This window comes from Arachis stenosperma, chromosome 3 (assembly GCF_014773155.1).
Source record: "Arachis stenosperma cultivar V10309 chromosome 3, arast.V10309.gnm1.PFL2, whole genome shotgun sequence".
Lineage (NCBI taxonomy): Eukaryota > Viridiplantae > Streptophyta > Magnoliopsida > Fabales > Fabaceae > Arachis > Arachis stenosperma.
Window position 1 is genome coordinate 166,484,265 of NC_080379.1, and position 9,588 is coordinate 166,493,852.

General features: G+C 37.1%; 3 protein-coding genes and 1 non-coding gene across 5 annotated transcripts; all 4 read right to left on the reverse strand.

Moving 5' to 3' along the window:
* Positions 1 to 1,137: 1,137 nt before the first annotated feature.
* On the reverse strand, positions 1,138 to 3,396 carry LOC130970663 (protein MTL1-like). The gene has a single exon (XM_057896819.1). The coding sequence runs from the start codon at positions 2,940 to 2,942 to the stop codon at positions 1,392 to 1,394; it is 1,551 nt and encodes a 516-aa protein (XP_057752802.1). The 5' UTR covers positions 2,943 to 3,396; the 3' UTR covers positions 1,138 to 1,391.
* Positions 3,397 to 3,789: 393 nt separating this feature from the next.
* Positions 3,790 to 3,874, reverse strand: TRNAM-CAU (transfer RNA methionine (anticodon CAU)). The gene is given in 2 exon segments: positions 3,790 to 3,825; positions 3,837 to 3,874. It is a non-coding gene; the product is annotated as a tRNA-Met (tRNA).
* A 68-nt stretch (positions 3,875 to 3,942) lies between these two features.
* On the reverse strand, positions 3,943 to 5,980 carry LOC130970174 (uncharacterized). Its single transcript, XM_057896167.1, has 3 exons — positions 5,453 to 5,980; positions 4,631 to 5,373; positions 3,943 to 4,553 (listed from the first exon to the last, which is right to left on the reverse strand). Exons 1-3 carry the CDS (start codon positions 5,750 to 5,752, stop codon positions 4,169 to 4,171), a joined length of 1,428 nt encoding a protein of 475 aa, XP_057752150.1. The 5' UTR covers positions 5,753 to 5,980; the 3' UTR covers positions 3,943 to 4,168.
* Positions 5,981 to 6,445: 465 nt separating this feature from the next.
* LOC130969348 (uncharacterized) lies at positions 6,446 to 9,169 on the reverse strand. 2 transcript variants are annotated; one of them, XM_057895022.1, is made up of 3 exons: positions 8,689 to 9,169; positions 7,848 to 8,605; positions 6,446 to 6,918 (listed from the first exon to the last, which is right to left on the reverse strand). In XM_057895022.1, exons 1-3 carry the CDS (start codon positions 8,974 to 8,976, stop codon positions 6,531 to 6,533), a joined length of 1,434 nt encoding a protein of 477 aa, XP_057751005.1. In that variant the 5' UTR covers positions 8,977 to 9,169; the 3' UTR covers positions 6,446 to 6,530. The 2 variants fall into 2 exon arrangements, with proteins under 2 accessions (XP_057751005.1, XP_057751006.1); XM_057895023.1 differs by having other exon boundaries at positions 6,665 to 6,904.
* Positions 9,170 to 9,588: the final 419 nt, after the last annotated feature.

Here is a 9,588-nt window from a genome sequence, read left to right on the forward strand (position 1 = left end):
ATATTAACTAGATTCAAATCACACCTCACCGCTTGATTTGATTCAAAACAATAATACAATTCACCCTGATTCAATTGAAAGTCTGAACTTAAAAAATACACCGAAAGATTTTCAAAATACACCCATTTTTAATCAAAATACACCGAAACGAGAACGGAACAGATTCATCACAGTAATAATTCAGATTCAGAACTCCTATATTACATTCAATTCAAACCATCAACTATGAACATCAATTTTCATAGACAAAAACAACATTATTCACCTACAGAATAATAAATTACTAACAAACTACATTAACTAGAATCGAACCATACCTCAACCAATTGATTCGATTCAAAACAATAATCCATTTCACTCTGGTTCAATTGACAGTCTGAACTTGAATTATTCATTATATTCGGCAACGAAATACCTGTTCAAGACTGATTTTACAGCTTGATTTCAATAACTTTGATCTAAATCTTCAAATCAGATAAAAGAGCATTGAACTTGAACGAAAAGAACGCAGAGAACGAAGAGAACATAGAGAAGGAAGAGAAACACAGAGAATACAGAGATAGAGCAGAATGTAGAGACGTAGAAAATGATAAGAAAATTCAAAAAAATAAACGAAATCCGTATGAAAAAGACAGTTACATATATTCGCGCGTTGAGTCAAAGTTTGTTAAAGATAGTAACACGTGGAGGTGAATTAGGTCAAAGTTATTTGATTGGATTTGGTTGATTAAATGACTTGGATGTAGAGATTAATTGTTGTTGAATACATATATATATATATATATATATACATATATATATATATATATATATATATATATATATATATATATAAACTTGTGAATTATATATATATATAAACTTGTGAATTATATTTATACTTTTGCGACACATTTAGCATAACCCTTTTTCTTTGACTAAAAGACAAGCTTGGAAAGGGTTCCTTGCGAAAAGGGACAGGAGAACGAAGCTGGGCTCTCGGGCTAACCTGCTTTTGCCGTGCCCCCCCAAAAACACCGCATTGCATTGGACACTGTCGGTGGCCTCTTCAAATTACCATAATAACCTTCCAAGAAGTTAATTTTTTTAAAGTTACTAAATTAGTAAATTGTAAAAGCACATAGATAGATTCTGGTATTCTACTATATATATGAAAGAGAGTAAGACAAGAGCAGTTCCCTTTTCGTCCACCTCAGGAGGCATTTATTAATCTATATAATTGCCAGTAAGCCTTTATTTTTATAGAACGAATCTGAATGGTTGCATGGTACATCACATGAAGAACAAGCTTGCTTCATTGCTCTATTGCTTTCGGTAACCTTTAATTATAATCTTTTCTCTAAAATTGAATGAAATTAAGAAGTATTACAAAAATAATACAAGTTACTTAATCAATTCTGCTTGCCTTCTCCTCCACCATCTTCAACGTAAACCTTCTTCCTTCTATCAGCTCTAGAAAGCACACAAATGAGGAGAAAACACGTGGCATAAATCCCGTGAACCTTCCAATTTGTCTTCGGAGGTTGCCTCAACACCACCCTATGAAACACCGTGACGTAGTAATGAAGCCCAATAGCTATGCCCACTAACGTTTGGGCCAGGCCCAAAAACTTAGAACCCAACCCACACTCCGTGGAGAAGACAAGAACAAGATACATCAAGAGCATCAAGAGATAGAAAACGTAACCGAGAGTTTGCAGAACCTGCAGGCACAGGTACGTGGACTGCGAAGTAGAGTATAAAAACTTTAACGGTTCGAGCCCAGTAACTAACGACGACACGCAGAGGATGGTGAAGTAGATAGAGAGATAAACTTGGATGAAGATGATGATTTTCTGGAGTGAGAAATATGCTTTGATTTGTGTGCAGAGGAGAGAGACCAAGATCAACGGGATCAATACGAAAGCGCACGAGAGTGCGGTGGCTACGGTGGATGCATATTTTTTGCCGACGTAGGGTTTGAAGCCTTTTGTGATCTCGCTGTTGGCTTTGGTGAGGTAAAGCTTTGAAGTTGTGGAGATTCTTTCGAGGTCTGGGAGAAGCGTCTGGTGGAACTTGTTTGGCAGATCTCTGAACTCTGAGACGAAGTCTTTGTCGTCTTCGTCCATCCAGTATGTTGTCGGTGGTGGTTGTTTCGTCGGTTTCTTCGTTGGAGGAGAAGCCTTCTGCGGTTTCTTGATTATTGGCTTTGTTTGATCTGAATCTGATGCCTGGCTGGTGGTTGTTTTTGTTTGCTTGTTCTTATCCTTGGTGCCGGTGGACTTTGTAGTTTTGTTGGTTGCTTTCGCAAGATCCAATGGTTTCTTGTTTGAAGTGGAAGGTGAAGTAGGTTTTGATGTTGATGTGGAATTGAGCTTCTTGAACTTGGAAGTGGAGGAGGGAGTAGTAGGGGAGTTGAGCTGCTTGTTACTCTTGTTGGAGGTGGAGCTTGTGGAATTGAGCTTCTTGATGCCAGTAGTGTCGGTGGATGCGGTTTTAGAAGATGATGAACTCTTGGAGGAAAGGTTTTCGGATTTGATGGTTTTGGTTTTGGTTTGGTTCTTGGCAGAAATGTTACTACCAGATTTGAGTGTTTTTGTTTGGTTGTTCTTGGTGGAAAGGGAATTAGATTTGATGGTTTTGGTTTGGTTCTTGGTGGTGGAAGAAATGCTATCAGATTTGACATTCTTGGAAGTAGTGGCTGGCTTAGTTAGCTTGGTCTGGTTCTTTTTGGATTGGGATTGGGATTGGGATTGGGTAGTGCTTTTCTTTTTCAAGGGCTTCTCTTCCCAATCATCATCTTGCTCCTCCAACAATCTTCTACTGCCAATTCTACTAGATAACCCTTCTTTGGTCTGAACTTGATGTTGTGAGCAGGCACTGAAGCATACAGAAACAAAGAAGAACAAAAGAATTGAGAATATGAGTACCTTTTTGCAGTCCAAGTGCATGAGTTGAGCCATTGGTGGTGAAGTGAAGCCAATCTGCACTGGCTTCCTCCAAGATCTAGAGGGTAGTAGTGGTAAGGTAGTCAAAGATCTAGTAAACAATAGAGTAATAGAGCTTGGACCCTCAAACTCACATGTGAATTTATAATGCTTTGGTGGATTGAGAAAAAAAGAACAAATGAGAGAAGAAAAAAGGGGTTATAATTTATAAATAGTTTGCATTTGTTTTATAAGTGAAGTGAAACCATTGAGTGAGAGTGAGTGGAAGTGTGTGCTGCCAAAGCGAGAGGAGAAAGGAAAGAACCTATCACATGGCACATCCAAACAATTCAGGCTTCGCTACTTACGGTTTTACCCCTTTTTCTTTTTAAGATTTCTTAAAAAAATGTTCCACTTGTTACTATAAATATTCGTGCGAGTTCATACAAATTTCACAGGTCAACAACTATTAGTTTTATGAATCGGGTTTGTATACTCAAATAAATATAATAGCGGTGAGTGTGCCCGAAGGGAAATTAATGCTAATAGCATCATAGCTGTGCAATACTGATGCGATCTAATAAATGCTTAATAGAAGGAGGGTAGAATGCGGGAAAATACCGAATGCTGCAACTGTGGCAGCCCATTAAAATGATTAAAAATGGTAGCTTGGCAATCTCATTATGTGGTGAGGAAATTCAAAAGTAGAAGTCCCAAGCCGACAGAGCAAGGAAAAATCAAAAACCATGTCGTGTGTTCACATTGTGTCGTTGACATGAAATCCTAGATGCCGCTTTCAATTTTGCTTTCCTACAAACACACAGCCTCGCATACCCACACAAAATAGAAAATTTATCCCGAAAGGGGGATAAAAATAGCATATTGGGGTGAGAGAGGCTCGAACTCTCGACCTCAGGATGACTCAGAAGCTATGAGACCTACGCGCTAGCCAACTGCGCCACCACCCCAGGATGTATCTTTTAATGTGATATGTGTTTAATGATTTGAGCTTGGTGATCTATAGTAGAACATTACAAATTTAAAACCATAATTCCTTTGTAAATATGGGTGCAAGAGATAGAGAGACATACATAACAAATAAGATTTTGCCCTTCTATTAACAATAAGAAACATTTCTACTTTCCTAATCCTAACATAACGACAGGTTTATTTAAAGTAAATTTATTTTGCTATTTTGAGGGACATAAGTTTAATTTTCCTTGCTCGAGAACATTTTTATCCTCTTATACATGAGTCTTGAACTAGCGCGGCAGCAACACTTGCTCATCATTATCATCGAGGTCAATACTCTCCAGCGGCTGCAATTCTGATTCCATTTGGGCTATCATTCCTGCTTGCTCTCTGTCCCTTGGATACGTCCAATAAAGGATTGAGTAGATGCAACAGCTGATTATCATGGGAATTCCAATTGCAGTATAAAGTGCTTTTGCCAATGCTGCAGCATTTCCTCTATCCGCTTTAATGGAGGACGAATCTCCTTTTCTGATTGGTTTATATCCAAAAATACGCTGAGCCATAATGTCAACAATAGGAGCAGCAAATGACGCCAATATAGACTCAAAAAACTTATCCACCGCATATATAGTTGAACGAGACTTCTCTGGGATTATCTCTGCAAGTATTGGACTGTTCATAATGTTAACTAAACATTTTTTGTATGATTAGACATTGTTTGTTATGGTAAGAGTCATACGGGTACGTACTTGTTTGTTGCTGGACCATTCCAGCTCATGAAGAAACCCATGATGAAGAGAGCAAGGGCGTGCAAGAAGGGAGTGGATGGATCATAAGGCAATACCAACAGCAACATTGCTGCAAGAGGAGCAGCTGAACCAACGCTTATCTGTGCCATTATTATTCTGCCACGGTTTGGTAAGTGTTGGGATAGAATATCCCCCATTTTACCCCCAAACAGAGCTGCTACTGAAATAGCAATGATGAACATGGTCCAAAGCAACGCTGTTGTCTTGTGTGAAAATCCAATGAGTTCTAACCAAAGTGTGGCAAATGAGAACAATGCTGACCATGAAATTGACCCAGATACACCCTGTGCCACAATTACCCGAAAAGATGGGATTCTCATAACTGATTTTACTTCTTTCAGCATATCTTTCATTCCGGAAAGAAAGGACATGGGGTTATTGTTATGTGGAGCTTTTGGATAGTGTGGATCATTAGCAAAGAGGTGTACTAATACACCTGCTATGACACTGATAAGGGCAACAAGGTGGAAAGCTATTCTCCAACCTGGTATGCCAGCAAATGAAGTTGAGGCTAGAATTACAGCGAAGGGTCCGCCAAGAATGCTTCCAATGTTTCCAGTCAATGAAAGCCACCCAAAAGCCATGCCACGGTTACTGTCGTTTGTGCAGTCAGCAACCAGAGATTTACTTGCCGGAACAAAAATGGCAAGCCCTATCCCATTTAAAGCTCTTGAAATTGCCACCTAGTAATAATTAAAATTAAATGGTGATCTTGGTGTGACATGTTGCAATATAAAGGGGGGAGTTGGAGTAAGGAGAGACCTGTGAAATTGTGGTGGAGATGGCGAGGAGGAAGGTGGTGGCAGCCCAAAGAAAAGCACCAAGAGCGATGAGATGAGCACGGTTGTGGCGCTTGGCGAGGTAAGCGGCGAATGGGTAGCAGAGACATTGAACAAATGATCGGTAGAAAGTGAGTGTGCTCAGAGCAGCGGGATCTTCTTCAAAAGTTTTACCAACTTCTTTGTACACTGCCGGAAGCAGAGACGAGTCTGCGTTATCCATTATGTTAACCATGTTAATCATCAACAGTGTCATCGTTGCACTCTCCCATTTCATCTTCATCTTTTTCTATTTCCAACTTAGACCATAAGAATTCGCAGTTTGCGTTTTTCTCTTTTTGCAGTGTATTCCACGATTCAAGAACAGATATGAAAAACTCAATGTTGACTTGGGAGGAAAGATTGACTTGGACTAGCTGTGAGAGATGAGCCACCACTTTGCTTGGTCTGCACAACACCATCATTTTACATATATTGCCATTGAAATTGTGATTTTCGTCCACATTTATAATGCTAGTAAGAAAGTCTTTTTAGCCCAAGGAGTACTCTGTTCATAACTTCGTATTACTTAGCTATTGCTAAACTAACTAGTAATAGAATTGCATGAAACTACCATTTGTTTTTAAGCCTTCAAGTATGATTATTATAGGAATAAATATGTTAAAGTTTGAAATTAAAAAGCATGATACGTACGGTATTTTTAAAATCGCGTAACTGATAAACTAAGAACGTCTTCATGTTTTGTATCAACTGAGAAAAAAAACTTAGGGTGAATTTGGAATATAATAAAATTAAAATAATTTAGAAGTGTTAAAATATAAAAAGTCATTTTTACAGTGTAAGTATTAATATAAAAAAAAGTTAATTTAGTTTAAAAATTGATATAATGACTTTATTAAGTCATTATATAAAATTAAACACAATAATTTAATTTTAATTTCATATATTTTAAGTTAAATAAAGTTACTTCTAAAAATATCTCTAAATAATATTGATAAAAAAAAGAAAATTCTTAATTCTTAAGTATTGTAGCACTCAATCAAACAACTTGATCTCTTGAACTAACGAGGTAGAAAAACCTTTTCATCATTATCATCTATATCTACTACTATCTCTTTCTCCTCTAACTGCTGCATTTCTGAGTCTACCAATGCAATCATTCTTGCTCGTTCTCTGTCCCTGGGGTAAGTGCAATAAAGGAATGAGTAGATGGAACAGCAGATTATCATGGGAATTCCGATTGCTGTATAGAGTGCCTTTGCCAGTGATGTAGCATTTTCTCTGTCAACTGAATCTGACGACCTTTTCGGGGGTTTATAACCATAAACATGCTGCGCCAATAATCCAACAATGGGAGGAGCAAATGACGCCAATATGGACTCAAAAGATCGATCCAATGCATATATAGCTGCACGGGACTTCTCAGGGACTATTTCTGCAAATATTGGACTGTCGATAATATTTAATTCTGAACAAAATTCTAGCCCAGATTTACAAAATGATCCATAATTGTTATCTTGAATGCCATTATCTTAGCATTGGCATATAATAAGAGTAATACAACACTATTTATACTAATTAATTAAGGTTTTTCCAGGAAAACAAATAGAATGAGTTTTTATCTTGTTAAATATTAGCCAACTCCTTTTGTTTTATGATAGAATTTATCTCATTTTCTCTATATCCAATAAAGAGTAGGATCAGTAGTGTAGGAATATGAATAGAAACACTGGTTATTTGTTTTAGGATAGAATTTGTCTAATTTTCTCTATACACAATTGTGTTAAAATGGCACTAATTGATTGGATTTCATTTTCGACGAACTATATAGATTGAATCGGATTTCGGATTCACTTCTTGAAACCAAACTAATCAAATCTAAAACCACAAAATGAGATATAATATTATAATTTCATTATTAAAACTAAATTTTATATATAATATGTTTAATTTTTTACATATTTTTATTTTATTCATATTATATTATTATTATTATTTAGTACTTATTTTATGATTATAAAATTAGATGGATTTATCTATTTGTTTTACCAACTTAAAATTACTTTATTTTCAATAATACAAATCTTAAAGTTGATAATTTTTAAAAACTGAATAAATTGAACAAATCCAAAACACAATAGTTTGGATTGAATTTTAAAATAAAATCAAACCGATTTAATCCAATCTACAACAAATTATATATTTCCATAGGATTGATTTTTCTTTCAAAACCAATCTAAATGGCATGGTGAACACCAACCTGTGTTTATTTATATATTACTTACTAAAACACTTACCAAACACTGTCAAAAGGCCGGTGAATATGAAGAATTCTAAACAGAAGCAAGATTTAATAGGAAAAGGGGAAGAAATCTTACTTGTTAGTTGCAGAACCATTCCAGGAAATGGACAATCCCATGATGAAGAAAACAAGACCATGGATGAAGGCTGATGATGGATCATGAGGCAAACCCAACAGCAATATTGCAGCAAGAGGAACAGCTGAAGCAGAGCTTATCTGTGACATCATTATTCTCCCACTGTTTGGTAAGCGTTGGGACAGAATATCCCCCATTTTCCCTCCAAACAGAGCTCCAAACGAAGTAGCAAGTATGAACAGAGTCCAAATCAATCCGGCTGTCACGTGTGAGAACCCTATGAGCTCTAACCAAAGCGTGGCAAATGACAATGCTGACCAGGGGAATGAACCAGAGATCCCCTGAGCCACAATTATCTGAAACGACGGGATTCTCATAACCGATTTTGCTTCTTTCAGAAGTTCCTTCATCTGAGAAGAGAAGGGCATGGACTTATTCTCTGGAGTTTGATGTGCGGTACTTTTGATGTTTGGAAAGTGTGGATCATTGGCAAAAAGGCGCACCAATATACCTACTATGACACTGATGAAAGCAACAAGGTGAAAAGCTATTCTCCAACCGGGTATGCCTGCGACTGATGTTGAGGCTATAAGAACAGAGAAGAGACCGCCGATGATGCTTCCGATGTTTCCGGTTAATGCCAGCCACCCAAAAGCCATGCCGCGGTTGCAGTCATCGGTGGAATCAGCCACCAGGGATTGAATTGCTGGGCCAACAATGGCAAGTCCTATCCCATTTAAACCTCTTGAAATCGCCACCTAAACAAATAACAATGAAGATGGAAAAAAAAAAACGTTTACTAGAATTGGAAACTGTTGCGTCAGGTTTGGGAAGCTATTACCTGTAAGAAAGTAGAAGAGATGGCAACGAGGAACGTAGCGGCAGCCCAAAGAAATGCACCGAGAGCAATGACATGAGCACGGTTGTGACGGGTGGCGAGGTAAGCAGCCAAAGGGTAGCAGAGAGACTGAACAAGGGATCGGAAGAGAGTGAGAGATCCCAAGGAGGTTGGGTCAGCGCGGAAAGCAGCACCGACTTCTTTGTATACACCTGGCAGTAGAGTCTCATCTGCTTTCTCCATTATACCTGCAAGGTTCACCAGAATCAAAGTCATTCTCTCCGATCTCATCTTCTTCTTCTTCTGCAATCCAACAGTGGAGAAAGTCAAAGTTTCGTCACGGGGGTTGACCTGACTTGAATGGATGTGAGAGAAAGAGACAGAGAATATTGAATATTCGTAGCTGAGAGACGCTAATTTGGCCCTGATTGGTGGTTGTAAGGACACGTGTATGGTTAGGATTCATGTAGAAGTGGATATATGACAAAAAACAAAAGACTTCGTGTTGGTGTTATGGGGAATGAAATCTTCTAGTACTGTGTAGTTGTCTTTTCAGGGTGGAGATCCTGTACTTGAAAGTTGAAACTCTCTCCGTATGGGCCATTTTTCCCATACATATATCTATTCTCTATTATCAAAATTAAATTTCTTCGGGCAATAGCATAATAAGTTAATAACTAACGTGGCATATTTTAAAATATTTTTAATTATTTTATTTAACTATATTAACTATAATTAATTAATTACCAAAAAAACTATAACTAATTAATTACATTAATTATTTAATTTGACTGAAATAAATTGATTTTGTTTTAATTTATCATCTTATATATTTTGATTAATAGTTTTTTAAAATTGTTATAATTAATTATTTATTTGATTTATTAAGATAATATTACATTA

Bases quoted from the DNA above. Each gene is read 5' to 3' on its own strand.
- LOC130970663 (XM_057896819.1), bottom strand. From the start codon at position 2,942: ATGGCTCAACTCATGCACTTGGACTGCAAAAAGGTACTCATATTCTCA.
- LOC130970174 (XM_057896167.1), bottom strand. From the start codon at position 5,752: ATGAAGATGAAATGGGAGAGTGCAACGATGACACTGTTGATGATTAAC. The intron at 5,374-5,452 runs GTCTCTCCTTAC...AATTATTACTAG, and splicing joins TCTCCACCACAATTTCACAG to GTGGCAATTTCAAGAGCTTT. The intron at 4,554-4,630 runs GTACGTACCCGT...CATTATGAACAG, and splicing joins AATGGTCCAGCAACAAACAA to TCCAATACTTGCAGAGATAA.
- LOC130969348 (XM_057895022.1), bottom strand. From the start codon at position 8,976: ATGAGATCGGAGAGAATGACTTTGATTCTGGTGAACCTTGCAGGTATA. The intron at 8,606-8,688 runs GTAATAGCTTCC...TTATTTGTTTAG, and splicing joins TCTCTTCTACTTTCTTACAG to GTGGCGATTTCAAGAGGTTT. The intron at 6,919-7,847 runs GTAAGATTTCTT...TATTATCGACAG, and splicing joins AATGGTTCTGCAACTAACAA to TCCAATATTTGCAGAAATAG.